Source organism: Betta splendens, chromosome 17 (assembly GCF_900634795.4).
Source record: "Betta splendens chromosome 17, fBetSpl5.4, whole genome shotgun sequence".
NCBI classification, from domain to species: Eukaryota; Metazoa; Chordata; class Actinopteri; order Anabantiformes; family Osphronemidae; genus Betta; species Betta splendens.
The window spans coordinates 10,888,066-10,905,120 of record NC_040897.2 but is presented as its reverse complement, the minus strand read 5'-3'; the positions used below and the strand labels follow the sequence as shown (position 1 = coordinate 10,905,120).

Here is a 17,055-nt window from a genome sequence, read left to right as displayed (position 1 = left end):
TTCGGTCAAGTTGACTTTTTTGTTATATGACAAAATACGATCTTTGTATGAATCGAGAGAAACACCTCACAGTGAAGACAAAAAAAACAACACGGACATTTACTAATGCACGTGAACGCAACTCAGTCTCTCCAAGCGCAGCCCCTTGTTGCCAGGCAACCTCCGCAGAAGATTGACGGGAACTTCAGTAGCTTAATTTGAAGGAAACGTAAATAGACGGCAAGTTTCTCCAGGACGGCGGTGACACGCATCACGCAGACTATAAACAGGTAGCGCTGTGAAACACAGTCGACAAGCAGACAGTGGTCGCTTTCATATTTTGCCATGACAACGACCCCCCCAGCTCATTAATTTCTTATTAGCCCTGTTAATTAAACGCTAACTTACTGTTAGCTAAAAGACGAGTCACACGCTTCGCTCACTTGCAACTTTCGCCGGCGTTTGCGCTACTTTCGTCAACTTTCCCCAAAAGTTTAGCGGCAAATTTCAAGGCTACAACTACAGGAAGCGTGTGTAGAGATTCTGCTTTAGTTTTGGAGACATTTCTGACTCTTGGACGCAGCTAAACTCTTTCACCCTGTAGCCGAGCTCTACCCCGTATGTTGTCATTGTTTAGAATAGGAAGCTGCAGCTATGCCAGACGTGGAACCCATCAGACACCCGTCCAGGGAGAGACCACCCAGTCAACAAGGTAAGAGGCGCTCAGTTAGCAGAGCTAGCTGGGTCACGGCTAGCATCCTGCTAAACACTAATGGTACAAGTACACAGAGTGAAGTAGAAAGTTACAGTAGTGGTTGTAGCACCTTGAAGTATCTACTAAGTACATTTCATTTTTTAATTGATTCAACTAATTAGCTGAAATTTCGATGATGTACTTAATTTATTTATTTTATTTGAATTATTATTAATTATTATTAACACTTAGACGCTGGGGTTATTCAGTATCAGTATAGTGGCATGTTATGCGCAATGCTGTTTAGCCACAGCATCTGCACAATCACAGTCACAGTGTTTAAAAGCCAGGGGTTTGTCCTGAAGACTCGCACGGGGCGGCTCTGTGACTTTAATACGCTCTGCCAGCATGATTTACAGCTAATTCCGCCTGCTGCTGATATATACCTTCTTGCCCCACCTGGTTCCTTCAGCGTGTATTATTCATCTAAACTGCCCAGCAACAGATGGCATTCATTTCAGGCCCCCTTCAGTTCTCCCTCGACCCCGTTCCACTATTATCTGACTCAGCTCATTTGCCGGCTCTTCCGCTAATGAATGGGGCATAGTGACGAGATAACGCTCCTCAGGGGAGAAAGATTCAGCGGGTTCACAGTATATTTTGTTATCTTCTGTACCTGTTTAGACTACTGTTTTTTACAAGCCATTTTGGATTTGATTGTGCTTTCATTCTGTGTATGTAATAGAGAACTTAAATTAAAAAGCTAATCAACCACTATGTATATTTGATGTTGTACCTAATAAACACCTGCTGGTGCGCATCACATCAAAATCTACCATTGTGGGTTTGTATATGGTTGGGCCTCTTTTTAGGAATGCACAGTTTGTCGACATGAATGTATTGGAGAACCTTTACAGCTACAAAGGAACATTTTCTAAAAGGATTTTGAACACAAAGAAGCCAATTTCATCCAACTTTTCACAGACTCTAAGGCAACGGACATCCGAGTTTCACAGATCTCACAAGCTGCAGCTAAAAATATCCTTATTGAATCATGAACTAACAGATCCTCCTGCTAAACACCAAGCTTTAATCCAGTTGATATGGGAGAAAACAAGGTGGGATGCTTGTCTGACTTTTGCCTTCTGTGTCTCTCTAGTGTCTAAATCCCCTAAAACACCACCGCAACCAAGCAAACCAAGAACAATGTTAAACGTTAAGGGTCCAATACCTGTGTAATACGGCCCTGGAATTATGCATTTATTCAAAATACACCCCGAAATCCTAATACTATATATTGTATATGTATATGTATGAAATGCTAAGTTGTCTACAACATACGCTTCAAATTTCTTGCTAATGTATAATCCACAGGTCACAGAATTAGGAGAATGAGAATTATTTATAGAATGTTATACATGTGCATGTAATAATGTACAGTATATCTGTGATACTGAACTTACTGTATAATTAAATTAAATTCTGACATCTGCTATAGAATTATCCGCTGCTGTTTCTCTTTTACCACCTTCATCAGCAGATGGCGTACTTTCACCACTAACAATTGTGCCTTTGGGTTTGTCTTCAAATAATCAAGTTAGTGGTTTCTGCTTTTTCAGTGACTTGAATGGAGTCATTCTGACCGTATTCACATCACAAGTAAAAATCTACAGAACATGTTCCACAGCCAAACACTTTACTTGTTACTTAGAGAATGAACCTATTCAAGTAGGACACATTGTCTTATCAAATTATTATATATATTTTCCCTGTAGTCAGGTATGGTTAAATGGAGCTTTCATTTAGGTTTCAGAAGCTTGAATACAGTTGAGATTCATATAAAGGCAGAGTCAGGGTTAGCTGAATGCATTTCCAATCAACTGAACTTGATAATTTGTAATTCTTAAGCTCCAACAGATCTTCAACTTGGAGGTGCTTTGCTCAACAGTCCTTCCCCTTGTGTCAACAATGCTATGTACCATATTCGGGAGATGAAGAGGACTGTGGAAATTTGGTGTCAACAGGTGAACTAATATCATGTGCAATCAAAAACCCTTTTAATGTGAAATATGAGTAAATTGTTTATGTTTTGTCCTTAACTAGTATGGAAAGTATCATCCACTGTTCAACCCAGACAAGAAAGACAGCAGAACATTCAGGTGAAGTCTGGTGGCTTTCATTTTATGTTTTCTAATATTTCTGTATGATGCCAAAGTATGACATGAGATTGATTTTTTTTTCAACAGATTTCAGTCCAGAGACTCAGATACAGAATCGGTGACTTCTTCAGAGTTGTTTGTTGAAGGAATTGCAATTAGTGCAAGAGGTGAACTTATAATTTTTTTCCGTACAAATTTCCAGGAAGATACTGTATTCTTTGAACACTTTACCTATTTCTCAACACTGGCACATAAAGGTAGCAGAACAACATACAAGAGTTTAAAAAAGCTTTAAATCACAATTGAGTCCAGATTACTTAGAATTAAGATTCTAGGTTTATGTTGTAATTGGCCACATGTTTGCATTGGGGAATGTTTGTTAACTTGTCTAGTCTGTTGTTTATGAAACAATGTTAAATTTTTTATACCCCAGAAAATTGTTCATCATCACCACTACTAAAGAAAATAAATGATGTCCTCGGAGAGGCTGTGTATCTCATTGAGCGTCTGGAAGGTGATCGGCAATATGCAAAGGAAGCGCTTCACAAGGAGAAGCAAAGAAAAAGACTTCTGGAGAGTCAAATGGACAACATTTGCCTGTGGAAGCAACAAGAGCATGCCTTTGCTGTCCAAAAAGGTAAGTGGCTACGCAGTTTTGTGGAATCATTATATGTTATATTGTTTGATCTCTCCCTAAACCTTCTAACTCACTATTACCTTTAATAGAACATGAAGCTTGCAGTAGAGACATCATGGAACTGAAGTGGCAGCTAAAATTCAGAAGAGAGAAACTTGACAACGTCCAGGAGAAACTGACTCACACTGAGGTGTTGAACCAGCATTTGCATGAGGACATCGACTTTGCCATTAAACAAACGCCCATTGTGAGGGAAAACCTTGACGTTCAGAGGGGCATCATAAATGAAATCAACATTGCTCAAAAAGAGGTAGCGTAGTATTCTTCTCTATAAAAATAATTTGCTTTGGAAAACATAAAATCCATGATGTTCCTTATGTTTTTTAGGCTGATGATGTATACTCAAAAACACAAAGTCGTCTTATAATGGTTCAGAAGGAATTAGAAAAGTTGGAGCTGGACGCCAGCAAAGAAAGAATGTCCCAGGACTGTGAACTGGTAGCAATAAAAAATCAGCTGGAAAATAAATTGTGAGTGTTTTTTCTATTGTCTGTGAAACCAAATTCATGGTTTAAAAGAACAACAAATATTAAGATTCTACTTCAGTTTATGTACTGTATAAAATGATTTAACAAATGTTTAATCATAATGTATTTACAGCACTTATCCAACCATAGGTAAAACTGGCAAAAGCTAACAGCACATCACATTACTAATATAAGACGCTTCTTTGTAAAATAAAACTTTGCGTTTATGAGCGAACCTCCATACAAGGTTTATGTGGGTATCATGATCTATTATAGTCAATTCTGCTGCAATATATTGTGTATCCTGTCAGTTGTGACGCTATCATGTGCAACATACCGTGATAGCAATGCATTTTATGTTTCTACAGTATGTGATTCCACCAACTAATTAACATTTCATTTACCTGCAGGAAAGAGTTCAACCAGTTGACAATGGCTGATAAACACATACGTGTTGAAATAGAAGACACTGAAAAGACGGCTGCTGATACGTCACAAAAGTGCACAGCCACAAAACAACGTATCCTTGAAATGACGGGGCTTGAGAAAACTGAGAAAGACTTGGTAACGTCTGATTTTTAATCTTCTTTTAACACTTTTAACAGTATACAAAAATAGCATTGCTCTTTTTTCTGTTTGTTACAGATTTTACAATTAACGTATAAAATTGAAGAGGAAGTGCCACAAAATAATGATTTGGAGAAGCAACTTATGGCACTGCAGGAACACTATGAGAGAACTGTGAGTGTTGTCTCAATAACACAAAAGTAATGTCATACTGTAGGACTCTGTTACTGCACATCTTTATATGATGTTGTTGCTGCATATGCTACTTTACTTATGTGTTTTCAAAGTTCATTGGAAAAAGCTTGACATGCAATTGCCAAGGTTAAGATTTAAGTCTCACTGGAGCCCTGCATGCTAATGTTCGCATGCATGGCACCGTAAGCGGTTTTGGATATGTGCATCCACTCGGTGGCATACTGTATATGTTATTCACAGAAACATAATGGGGAAGCAAAGGTTTCCTGCACAGAAGAGCGGCTGCAATCAAAACGTAATGCTTTTGCAGCTGTCCTTAAGGAAAACATGGAGTATGAACAGAATATTGAAGACTACAAGACAAAAATATCTAAAAGGTACAATGTCAAAGCCAAACCATGCAACATCTTTATTGGATTTTAGCTTTTATAGACATAGTTATCTCATGTGTGTTGCTGTTATTTTGCTGTGTAATGTTTGTATTTATTTTTGTTAGCGAGAAAGCAGTGGAGCACTTGTGTGATGAGAGGGAGCAGATGCTCCAGGAAATCACTGACAATGAAGAGCAGTGGGAAAAGGCCAAGAAGGAATTGACCCAAGTTATAGCCCAGCACAGTGTCACTCGGAGAAAGCTGGAGGAGCAGGAGCAGCTCACCTTCATGGAAGAACAGAGGGCCAGGGTCAGTGACAGCATATGTGCATGTTCTATGTACAGTTCACACAGCAATTTTGGACACATGCACATTTTTTCTTTTGTGCTCAGCAGAATGAAATATACTGACTGAGGGGCATGTTGGGTGACCAGTAAATCATTTGTGTGGTCAATAAAAATCCTGCGGAGCACATTAGGAATGTTCTCCAGCATGTACACATACACTACATGCCCTCTTATCAGAGATCCACAGAACATATGACCATATGCATTGCATAAAAAGGAAAGTAAACCATAAAAATGCTGTAGGTTTAAGGCAACCACACAGCAAAAAATCAAACGTACCGTACAGGGATGTCACAGCAAGCAAAAGGTGGAGGCGGCTGGCGGCAGTGAGGGCCCAAGAGAGTGTTATTAGGGGAAGGGGTTGAAGACTTCCAGCAGTCACTGTCTAAGAAACCTTTTCTGCAATAAACAAAAAAGAACAAAAACATCCATAGAAAGAGGAATGCTACCAGCTGCCTTCCCTAGTGATGTTTAGTCCACCTTCTCTGCCTTACAGAAAGAGATGGAGAACCTGACAAATGGTCTGACAGATCAGAAGACTGCCCTGGAACGACTGAAGGTAAATTCATCAGTCACTTTCAGTCTGAGTAGAACCTAATAGAAAAAAACATGATTTTATTCTGTCTGACACTATGATTCTACACGTTTTTCTGTTGTGAAACAAGTTTCATAGTGAAAAGGCAGAATCATTTTCATAACTGACAGTTTTAAATGCTTAGTTATACCCTCTGGATAACTTGATTTTACTCCCCTGCTTGTTTTTCTTTTCATCAGGGTCAATGTGCAAATATTAAAGAAGAACTGAAACATCAGAAAAGGAACTCAGCCCAAACTTATGATACACTTCAGAAAGAATTTAAAGATTCATCTTCAGCAACAAAAGCTCTTGAAGCCAAAGTTGAGGTACTGATTAATAGTATTTGCTTTTAGCCCAATGGCAAAAATGCAGTAAAGTTTTATAATAACTTTATTATAATTTGGTTCTATAGAATATCAAGAAATTGCTGGCAAATTTGGAAGCAATTGAGTGTAAGCACAAGAAGATTCTAATCAACCTTGAGACAGAGAAGAGACTCAAATGTGACCACCTGAAAGCTGCACAGGTAAAAAACCGAAAGGTTGCGCTTGCAGAACATGCTTCTTTATGAGTCAAAGAAGATGCTACGTCAGGATTACCCAGTAAAGCTCAGTGAGCACCAAGCTAGGCACCGCTATTTATCATGTCATCCTTCTGTTGAACAAAATAATTACTTGCTCAAAGCACTTTGAATAAAATGTGGTTTCTTGGCGTTTTGTGTACAGGATTCATACACTGCCACTGTGGAGAGATATGACCGCACACTGGACAGGATCAGTGACCTCACAAAGAAGACCGAGCAATACAAAGATGCTTCAAGTCAACTTGAAAAAAACATAGAGAGAATGACGGACGTCATAGCAGAACTTGAGTAAGATGTGCAGTAATTGATTAGAGCAGGAAAAAGTTAATAATTGGAACAGGAAAAACAAAAATATAAACAAAATAATTTTTACTCTTTCTTTTATGTTGAGGTGAGTGATGTCATTGTATTTGTTTGTATCTCTTTTTAGAAGTGAGTTAGATGTGGTGCATTTCAAAAACAAATCAGCTGCTCTCATAATGAGCACCTTGCAGTCTGATATTAATAACTGCCAACAACGAACACAGCGATCCATGCAGACACACACTGCTCTTGTTAAAGCGAGGAAGAAGGAAATGGAAGAGACCAAGGTAACAAACTGTTGTACTGTATGTAACCCTCTGTAAATACATGACTTCTTTGTCACATGCTGTGAAATCAGAGACACGCTGTAAAAAAAACCCACCTCATTGTTTATTTGTTTGTGGATTAGTGTCAGCACATTGCTTGTCACAATACTTCCCTTAAGATGCAGAGAAAAGAGCTGTGTGCAATTAAAATTACAAGCCATGGTCAATCTTGTTTAAGTGCTTTCCCCACAAATGACAACTCACTGTTGTTATAGTCTTTTGTCTGGACAAATTTGATGATGCATGTCGTGGTGTGGTGCTGTGCCTGTTTTGTTACCTGTAGGCCACGTTTTCAATAGCAACGTCAATTCTCAGCTCACAATATCAAATAAGCATATTTTTATTATTGCCTAAAATAAGGTCTTGTGAGAACACAAGCACACTGTGCACGAAATAGCATGTATTTGAACACTGCTTTGTAAGAGAACCCCCTATTTATTGTAAGGTTTTCATCTGCAGGATTATCAGCCCCAGCCAGAGCCTCTTTGCTGATGGGGGTTTCACATGGCTTATCTAATGTGAAATCGCCATGTGGTATATAGTTTCATTAAACGGTGATCAAGAATGCATTAGTTCAAAACAAGAAAAGGCAATGGAGCTTAAGCCGCCATGCATCCAAGTGCAGCAACTTTAAAGAAGTTGTTGGCGTGAGACAATTTAAGAATTAGAAGTCTTCCTCATAGACACAACTCCCATTAGCCAGATAAAAGTTAGCCATGCAAAAAAGGGTTTAGTCTCTTCACTTGACAAAATAAGATGATATAACAACAATACTCCTCACCTAATAAAAAGATCAGAGAGAGTCTAAAAGTCTAAGAAAATTGGTCACTTTAATCACTGGGACCAATATAAAGCACACATAATGTCTGCATTAGCATAACCTAATAAGAAGAGTGTGTGTTCAGAAATCACAGAGCATGAAGCGGAAGGGTTATACTCTTAAATATGAGATTTCTTATAAATATGCTGACCCTATTCTATACTCCCATCTGAGCCTGTAGTTTGTAGCTGTTTCTTTATAGAGACATTGATACAGGTTAGTATAACCTAAAGCTATATAACAGTGTGTGTCTGTATAACATACACACTTTTAAGTATGCAAATTTTGAATTTAGTATATTAAGTTAAAATAGTCTGACCTGTTAGGACTCTGGTCATTAAGCCATTTACCTCATACAGTATGTAAGAGGGCCTGAGCTTCCATACATGCACCTAATTTTGATTTGATCAAGGCTTGTCGTGTGGCGAGGACAAAGTAAACAGTGCAAACTGCCTACGCTATCAGTTTCTTATGGGCAATGAAGTGTAATTTGTTCCATTTACACTTCACAACAGCATCAGATGGGCTTTGTCAGTGCTGCATGGAGTAATTAAACCTGAAATCAATAGCAGGCATTTGTCATGTTTACAGCCCCTCTTTCTGCTGGGTTAAACTCATCACTTTAGTGCTGTTCAGTTTTACTGCAGAGACACACTTCATTATGTCTGCAGGTAGAGTCGAGGTATTCACCAGCCACACATCCAGTAGTTGGGGACATTGTTCAAATGAAAAGGGGACACGTAGAGACACGCATGCTCACTGTGATTTATTTGCTTGATTTCCCAGGAAAGAAGCTGTTGTTGCATGCCTGCTATTTATGTTGCCTGTATTAACAGCACATCTGCAGAATGCATGTACTGTACAGTGTTAAACTGAGCCCACATAGGAGGTCAGTGGCATCACTACATGTCTTTCAGTATGCTGCTTTAGGCATTGCATACAGATTACAGACTCCCCAGTTTGCTTCGTTTCCTTGGGTATGTTTACACGGCAGATTGGGAGTTCTGAAAACACTGATGTATGTGATAATTCATTATGTATTTTACATCTGTTCCATACATCCTGCTGTCTCAGCAGTAGTGTCACTGTAGCTGTGGTCTTCTACAAACATATTGGTAATTGTTAATCATACTAACACAAATCCACTTTTTAAGGGGAGTTGCTCCAATTTTAAAATGCACATTCACTGTAAGTGTTACAGGAACCCGGGTGCACTTTTGGTTGTATGAATAATATGTTGGTGACAGGGATGCACCCAGGCAGATCCACCATACAGGGCTGATTCTATGATGGTTATTTCAGGTACATTCTTATAGTCAAATCAGAGCAGCCATTTAGACCTTTAGTCCAACAATTCTTGGCCTTGAAGTTCCTTTGCAAAATATACAGACTTTGGGGAAAAGAAGTATTGAAATAGAGCATAAGAGTATCTAATACAATATAATACAATTATACAATAATAAAAACTGTTTACTCCTAATGCTTTATATATATCTCTTCCTTTTATGTGTCTAGGAAGCGCTGAAAAATGCACTGGAGGAAAATAAAAGGCTGAGTGCGGAGTATGAAGATCTTCAGATGGTCCTCATGGAGGCCAGACAAGAGGCGGTGACGGCTCTGAGCAGGAAGAACAACAAACACTCATCTCTCCATCGCTACACACAGGTAGCGTTCAGAGGACTATTTGCCACATTTTACATTGTTAGGAAAATATTCCTGTATTTACAATATGTCCATTTTATTACTGGGCTCATGCAATTTTACTTGATACAGTAGTTCATCAGAACATATGGGCAGTAAGTTGAAGGTTTTAGCCAGTGAGGAGTTTGCTGCAGCAATCTAATAATGATGAGATAACTTGCGTGGAGGAGGATGATGGATGTGCCATAAGGTAATGATAGTTATGTATTTTTGCCTCCAGAGGGAGTAAAGCAAGAGGTTGCTGGTAGATGTAAATACTATATCTTCTGCATTCTCCTTTTTATAGTTTTTGTCAGGTGGTTAGAGGTTTCCTATTTCATCACAGTTCACCAGGTCAGCCGGTTGAGCATCAGAGGCAAACACAGGTTAGCACGAGGCAGCGAACTGGCTTTCAGGGTTAAAATAGCACCAATGGTGTTGACTAGTTGGGGGTGAGAAGTCAGCAGCATTTGCTGTTTAATCTTTATAGTTTCTGACACTATTTAACCAGATAGGAATTACACATGACAACCATAACACCAGGAAGAAGCGACGCTGCTCCTGCAATAGGAAAATACATATTATTTGTTCCAAAAATGACTAATACCTTTACTTGAGCAATTCCTCATCTAACTGCATGAATGTTATCAAGTGAAAAATGCATGCAAAAATAAAATCCTGTGGACAGGATTTGCTACGCTCATGATCAAAGCCTGATTTTCTTTTACTCTGGATTCAGCCTTCACCATTTTTGTTTGTTTCAACTCTGCACTTGTACAACAGCAGCCTCTCGGCTACTGTTCTAAGCCTAAATTCATTTTTCATAACATGCTTAAAATCAACACGTTTTTGAAATGTAGATTCAAACCCTGCAGATTTAATCAGGTTTTTCAGATACATTCAAGTCCGTCTATTTTCTATTTAAAATGTCTACTTACTGTAGTTTCATGATATTTGCATTATATGTCTCAGTAAATTCTGTCAATTACACATATGTTACTAATTGCAGTTGATTGGAATTGATTTGTTTTAACTGGAGGCAAAAGATGTGTGCGTTTAACAACATCAGGATCATTTCACAGATCAGAACATTAGTGTGACAATGTGTTTGGTGACCCCATAATCCCTTTTATTCTATTCAACACAGGGACAATAAAAACATCTATTAAATATCCTTAGATTAGCATTTGGACGTTACCCACATACACCTCTAAAGACACTTTAGTATCAGGATTAGAATAATTTGTCATGAAGAAAAGTTCCAACAGCTAGTACAATGTTTGAGTGTTGTTCTGGGGGACATTTTCAGTATGACCATCTCACATAATAATGTTTCATGAGGACTTTAGTTCATATAAATCTAGGTCGAGCATAGTTTAATTCTTGTTAGTACTGTTTGTACACTGTTGTGTAGTTATAAGCTACTTGTGCTTTACTTCAGAAATTCCATTTTATATGAATTTATTATCAACATTTACATAAGAATTAAGAATGCCTTTATTACATATAGGTGTATTTCAGTTATAGATAATTTGATTATAAGCCATGTTACATCTACATCTATTAACTCTAAACTAGACACACATTACTTCATGAAAATTCAACAAGTATAAAAACAAAACAGATATTGCACGATTAATTAACATCTGATAGTATTTGCTGACCTGCAGCACTCTCTTGTCTTGAATCTACTGTACATGGAGGCATAGCTTTGTTTATATAGAGGCTTTTAGCTCTTGGGTTTTAACAGGGTAAACTGTAAAGAGCATTCTTGTTATTGTCTTTCCTTCGGAAGCTGATGACTGAGCTAATTCGCTTTAGTTTTCAATGCACTGGGGAACACATTGCCAAGCAATGATAAGCTTTGTAGGAAGAGTAGAGAGATGGAGGGGAAAGAAAAGCAATGGCATCTATCAGAATTTAAACCTCTTTGCTTGAAACTGTGTTCAAATAATAAAGCAAGCAGCATGTCTTTCCAAGAGACTAGGAATAATTTCTGGTTTCAGTGGGGGGTTCATGACTCTGTGTGTATGTGTAAAATATGTCTTGAGGGGATTGGTATAAAGTTAAACTGGGTGAAGTAGAAATATTTTACTCATCAGCTTTGCAGTCACAGAGTTTGCCTCGGCTAGAACAAAACTGCTGAAGCATTTAGAGAAAATTAACCCCCCATCCTGGCAGCCAGATGTGACTGGATTCTGATGAGTGCACACGAGTGGGCAGAGAAACCAAGAGACTGTGAAATTCCTGTCAGGCCCGTGTACTGCAGAATGGGCTATTGACTGCTTTCTCTATTCCCCTCCATCATTCTTCTTGAACACTGCCATTAATTTCCTCTCCTGCCTTACCAATTCCTTTTCTCTGCATTCTCTCCCCCTAGCTCTCTTTGTTGCAGAAGAGGATGCACAAAGCTTTGGAGAAATACTTCAAACAACGCAGCCTCTACAGCCAGGCTGAACTGGACCGTTGCCAGGCTCTTTCTCAAGAGACCAACCAGAAAATAAAAACAGCCCAGGTATTTGTACATATACATGTAAATCAGGTTGCAAAACTGCACAAACTGTCACCATTCATTTAAATGGTAAATCCTTTTATTCAACCTTTATCCCAGTCTAGGTGTTCTACTGAATGGTAGCATATTCTCTTGCATACTACAGTGACTCCATGTTATGCTTGGCATTGTTTGAGCCTCATCCGGCTAGTCAGTCGCCTTGTGTCTTCTTTGCCAAGCTAGGGCAGTCAGGCAAATATCCACCAAAGCTTCTCGTGCTTCTCTATGGTGGAGCTAAAGACGCTTCTCTCACAGTCTATACATTCACTCATCAGATCCCAGACTGGTGTGATGGATGATGTGTCTGCTAGATTGCATATGCAGTGACCCCATGGCTGAGGCTAGCTCTGCCTCTTAAGATAACTCTATACACATTGTCTTCAGTCACATTATGATTACACTCCTAGACTGTTTCCCGTTCAATAGGAGCATTCTGGAGTTTATACCTGACATCTGAGAGTTTATTAGACCACATGGAGGATATGTGTGCTCCGGTTTCTTCTTTGATAGGAATAACCTTCTGTCTCTCTGACTGAATAGCAGCAGCATGTTCTGCAAGGTTGAGAAGTAAGGATCTTCAATTAGAGGATAATCGGTGTCTAATCTGTGCTGTGATTTGAGATGAGGTCAAAGCGGACAGAGGGACAGTGATGAATCTTTATGAAATGTCCTGTCCAGCATTACTGCACAGCCAGGTGGCATGCAGCAGAGCTTTGGATCACCTTCTACCTCTTTTACTCTTTACTCTTACAGCGGGGAAGCCCAAACTCATAACTATTCACACTGGTTCACACAGTTTTTGTTGTTTACTTTTGTTCACCAAGATTCAAATTCTACAGACATTACATCAGATATGCTAGAGGCAAAATATGCTTTGATTTGATTAGAGGTTTTCCACAGGGGCACCTAGTGAAAATACTATTAAGTGGTTTCCTTTCCCGTTTCTCCTCCTCTGACTGCTGACATGTTTTTTTGATGGGTCTGGCCAGACATTACAGGGAGCAGCCGTGTCTCAGCGGCCCAGCCTCAAAAGGCCCCAGCAGATCACAGCTCAAGGCAGGGAGGAGTGGGGCACAGGGGGAGGAGCTATCAGGGAGCTGCAGAGTGTGAAGGACAAAAGAGCTGGTGTATTCAAGCGCACCACATCGTCACCCGTCACAGCTCAGAACAGGGTCCATCAGAGCAGGCAGCACTCACTTTAAACAGGCTTCTCATGAACAGTCCAGTTCAGGGTCTATTCTCTAAAACGGGGAAAAGGCAACGTTCAATCACAAACCAGACACTCTGCATGATTATGTAAATATTAGGATCTTGAATTGACAAAAGAGATTCAGTGGAAATATGCAGATAGTGAGATTCACTGGGAATTTTTGAATAGGTAACAACTAAACACAAAGAATCACTTGTCGGCTTATAAGAAAGAAATGGAGGAATCAATAGAACTGATAGCAGTTGTAACTGCAGTTAAACCAGGCTGAATCCTGATGAGGCCTATACTAATCCATCATGTCCACTTAACCCCACAAGCAGAACATATGAGAGGTCAGGTTAACTCGTTCACGGCTAAGGCGTGCTCGAGTCTGAAGCCAAATGGCAGTTTGCTGAAAAGTAGCGCGAGGGGAGGAAGTCTGGGGAACCCTAGGGTGGGCGGGTGGGAGTGTGGGGAGGTGGGAATAGGGGGTGGTGGTGGGCTGTCATCCTGTTACACTCCTGCCAGAACTGGCAGTTCAGCTTTGTGTTCTGCGAGTTTACACTAGGGATGGCATAATTGACAATGGCTAACAGCAGAGAGCAGTGCAGAGCCTTGTTGAATGGCCAGTAATGATTGGAGCAGACGCCCACTGCCCCAGTCCCAGGAGACAGTAATCCAAGATCCTGTTTCTGATATAATTGTTAGTCAGAGAATTTCTGCATGGCTAGGCCGGTTCAGATTCCCAAGCTGGTTGACAGTGCCAGGCACTTTAATAGAAAAACTGGATGCTGAGGTTTTTAAAACAGAAGCGCACTGAACCTGGACGTGGTTCACCAGGAGCCTCTTGTTCTCCTTCCTCACAAAAATAAGAACACGGCGGTAACTTTACTCTCACGGTTGTAGACCCATCAGCTGTGTCTGGTACGCGCGAGGAGTGGGGTGTTATTGCCTTGTGTTTTCTTAATTAGTCTCTTTTAATTTGTTCCTTTTCAACAGGATAAGTTGTTGGGAGAAATTCAGCGAATCTCAGTGTTCCTGCAAAGCTCGACAGATGATGCCAGGGTGAAGACACAAGCCAATCCTGATGAGACTGGGTAGATACTAGCAGTTCAAATACGTTGTAATTGGACATTCACCTGTACCAGACAACTTACTTACCCCAGCACGCTTCACTATTCCCCCCTCTTTACTTGCAGCAAATCCATAACAATGAAACAGGTGACTTTCATGCTGCTGTCAGGACTGATCTAATTTTAGCTGGGTGAATGATTGCAATTGGCTTTGCCTCATCAGATAATTAATCTATGTCACCATTAATTGGAAAAGAGAATAATTACAGGCAGTGTTGACAGAAATTCTACGCTTCTCCAGATTCCAAGATCTAATTACAACTAGTGAAACCCTGTGACCTTAACTAGCACTTAGTACACCTTAGCCACCTTGACCATGCCCACGTGAAGACCACTGTCTCTGGAAAGACCCCGTTTTGGGGATTGCACCCTGCACTCCTCCACTCTCCTCATTCTCTGAAAGCTGTCGCCCTCAATCACTTTTCAATATTCAATCTTAATTTTGTGGAAGTTTAGCATTTTCAATGAGCTGGAGATGAATGATTAATGAATAAATTTAAATGCTTCATTTTGTCCATGGATCATTAGTTAAGTCCTTTGTGGGAAGGACCTGAGAAAGGAGTGAAAATTATTGAGACATTAGCCTGAAGCAATCCAGGGGTAAATAGTGTGCACAAAAGGATGTTGTGTGTGCACTATCCACTGGCTTTCTGAAGAACCCTGGGGAAACAGTGTTTTCAATTTGGAATCTTAACTGAATCACATTTAGTACTTGTAGAAAATTGATTCTTGTTTCATCATGTATCAACAATGTCATACTAATAGTCCACACCACGAATGTCTGCTTTATATAGATTTTCAAAGTTGAGTAAAATATGTTCTCATAAACAACTCATAACTAAATATAACCGGGCTTGTTAAATATTTAAACTTTCATCAAAAGCGGCTCATTTCTCATTTATTCTTTGTAATTTTGGTGGTTTCATGCTTGATGCTTTGATGCATTTGCACTGCTGCTAAGAAATATGTGTCACCCTTGTCTCGGGGCTGCCTCACAGAGACGTTGCCATGTTGATTTGACGTCTCAGCCACTAGTGGAGACAGCAGGGGGCAGTGTGGACACAACAACCATAGGAACAACAAGACGCCTGGCCATAGCATTTAAAGTTCATAATAATCATAAAAACACTAAATGCTTTAAGGTAAATGTGATTTTTCTACCAATAATTTACTAATACTCTATAATGTTGTACAGTGATAAATAAATACTAACACGGTGCTTGATATTGACTTCTCGCAAAGCTGTGATGCCACTCGGTCTCCAAAAGCGCCTTGAGGAGAAAAATGTTTAGTCCAACTCATATTCCTTTTAGACTTTATGGCAATATCTCAAAGCGAAGTGCCTCCCTTGCACATTCATCTGGCCTCGTTGCATCTAATCAATCCTCTAAATAAATGAAAGTGAGCCACAACTAGATGCCATCACATTTATCTGCGGGCGTACCTGAAATCTCACATACCTAAATGCTGCTACTCCAAACGAGGAGGAACAAAGCCCAAAGCCTTTTAACCAGCTGAGATGTAGTTTCCTTCACATTAGACAGTTGCTTCACCACACTCAGAATGGAATATGCAGCTAAATCGCGCTGACTTCTGAGTTACATGAAACCAGGCTAAGAAGATTCTTGTATTAAAGCATATTTTGCCGGAGAGATGTTGAGAAAATCTGATTTACAGGCAGCATGATTCTCATTTTCAGCCTGGCGCCACCATGCAGACGAAGGGCTCGTTTCGCCCGGATTCACTTCGCTGATCGCCTCTGATCGATGGTGTGAAGCCAAGTGAATCAGAGCAACGTGCCGTCTCCTCGGGCTAACCAAAATTCTGTTTTGAGGTCTTTTTAAAAACGCGAAAGACGGAGGTGTCCACTCAGAACGTCCTGTCTTTGTTCACGAGCAAGTGGAACCATGGAGCCGATGGAGTCAAGGAAAGAATGCAAGTGGAGAGAGGTGCTACTGTGTCTAAAATATCAATGAGGGAGATGCTGCCAAGTTTTGGAGCACACAAGAGGGAACAGGTAGACAGAGAGTGGACCAGGCAGTTCTGCTCTGCTACAGATTGTAGCTGTTAATGTAGAATCTTTTATTTATTTATTTATTGCTAGCTAATTAGTTAGAAATCACATGTACTCCTCAGTCGACATGTTCCTTTAAAGTTTAGCTACAGCATCTGTCACTCAGTCATACTGTATGGCTTAGTGATACACTGGAACTGAGTGTTTGCCCAGGTGAGTCTTTAATGTGGAACTCTGCAGAAAACATGCCACACAAATTCATCACTAGAACAATACAGGTTCCCTGTGTTTCCACACTCGTTTGATTTCCAAGATATTTATCTTAACAGGATAATAATTTGTGAAAGTCTCTGACATTTGTGGCTAGCTAGCATGATAATAAATCCATGGCTTGGAACATTTT

General features: G+C 39.8%; 1 protein-coding gene across 4 annotated transcripts; it reads left to right on the top strand.

The window, feature by feature from the left end:
• Positions 1–117: 117 nt before the first annotated feature.
• Positions 118–15,893, top strand: LOC114844474 (coiled-coil domain-containing protein 178). Of its 4 annotated transcripts, none has more exons than XM_055504040.1 (21): positions 118–269; positions 617–691; positions 2,582–2,697; positions 2,777–2,832; positions 2,920–2,999; positions 3,266–3,469; positions 3,559–3,779; positions 3,857–3,999; positions 4,407–4,560; positions 4,642–4,737; positions 4,999–5,135; positions 5,255–5,438; positions 5,973–6,035; positions 6,251–6,379; positions 6,466–6,579; positions 6,779–6,924; positions 7,067–7,226; positions 9,601–9,750; positions 12,146–12,280; positions 14,505–14,602; positions 15,637–15,893. In XM_055504040.1, exons 2-21 carry the CDS (start codon positions 634–636, stop codon positions 15,656–15,658), a joined length of 2,466 nt encoding a protein of 821 aa, XP_055360015.1. In that variant the 5' UTR covers positions 118–269; positions 617–633; the 3' UTR covers positions 15,659–15,893. The 4 variants fall into 4 exon arrangements, with proteins under 4 accessions (XP_055360015.1, XP_028987700.1, XP_028987701.1 ...); XM_029131867.3 differs by lacking the exon at positions 15,637–15,893 and adding an exon at positions 14,705–15,146; XM_029131868.3 differs by lacking the exon at positions 15,637–15,893 and adding an exon at positions 14,705–15,146 and having other exon boundaries at positions 123–269; positions 622–691.
• Positions 15,894–17,055: the final 1,162 nt, after the last annotated feature.

What these genes read in the sequence shown, in the direction of transcription:
- LOC114844474 (XM_029131867.3), top strand. Translation starts at nt 634, where the DNA reads ATGCCAGACGTGGAACCCATCAGACACCCGTCCAGGGAGAGACCACCC. An exon ending in AAAGACAGCAGAACATTCAG is followed by an intron (nt 2,833 to 2,919) that starts GTGAAGTCTGGT and finishes TTTTTTCAACAG; the next exon opens with ATTTCAGTCCAGAGACTCAG. An exon ending in AGGAAATGGAAGAGACCAAG is followed by an intron (nt 7,227 to 9,600) that starts GTAACAAACTGT and finishes TTATGTGTCTAG; the next exon opens with GAAGCGCTGAAAAATGCACT.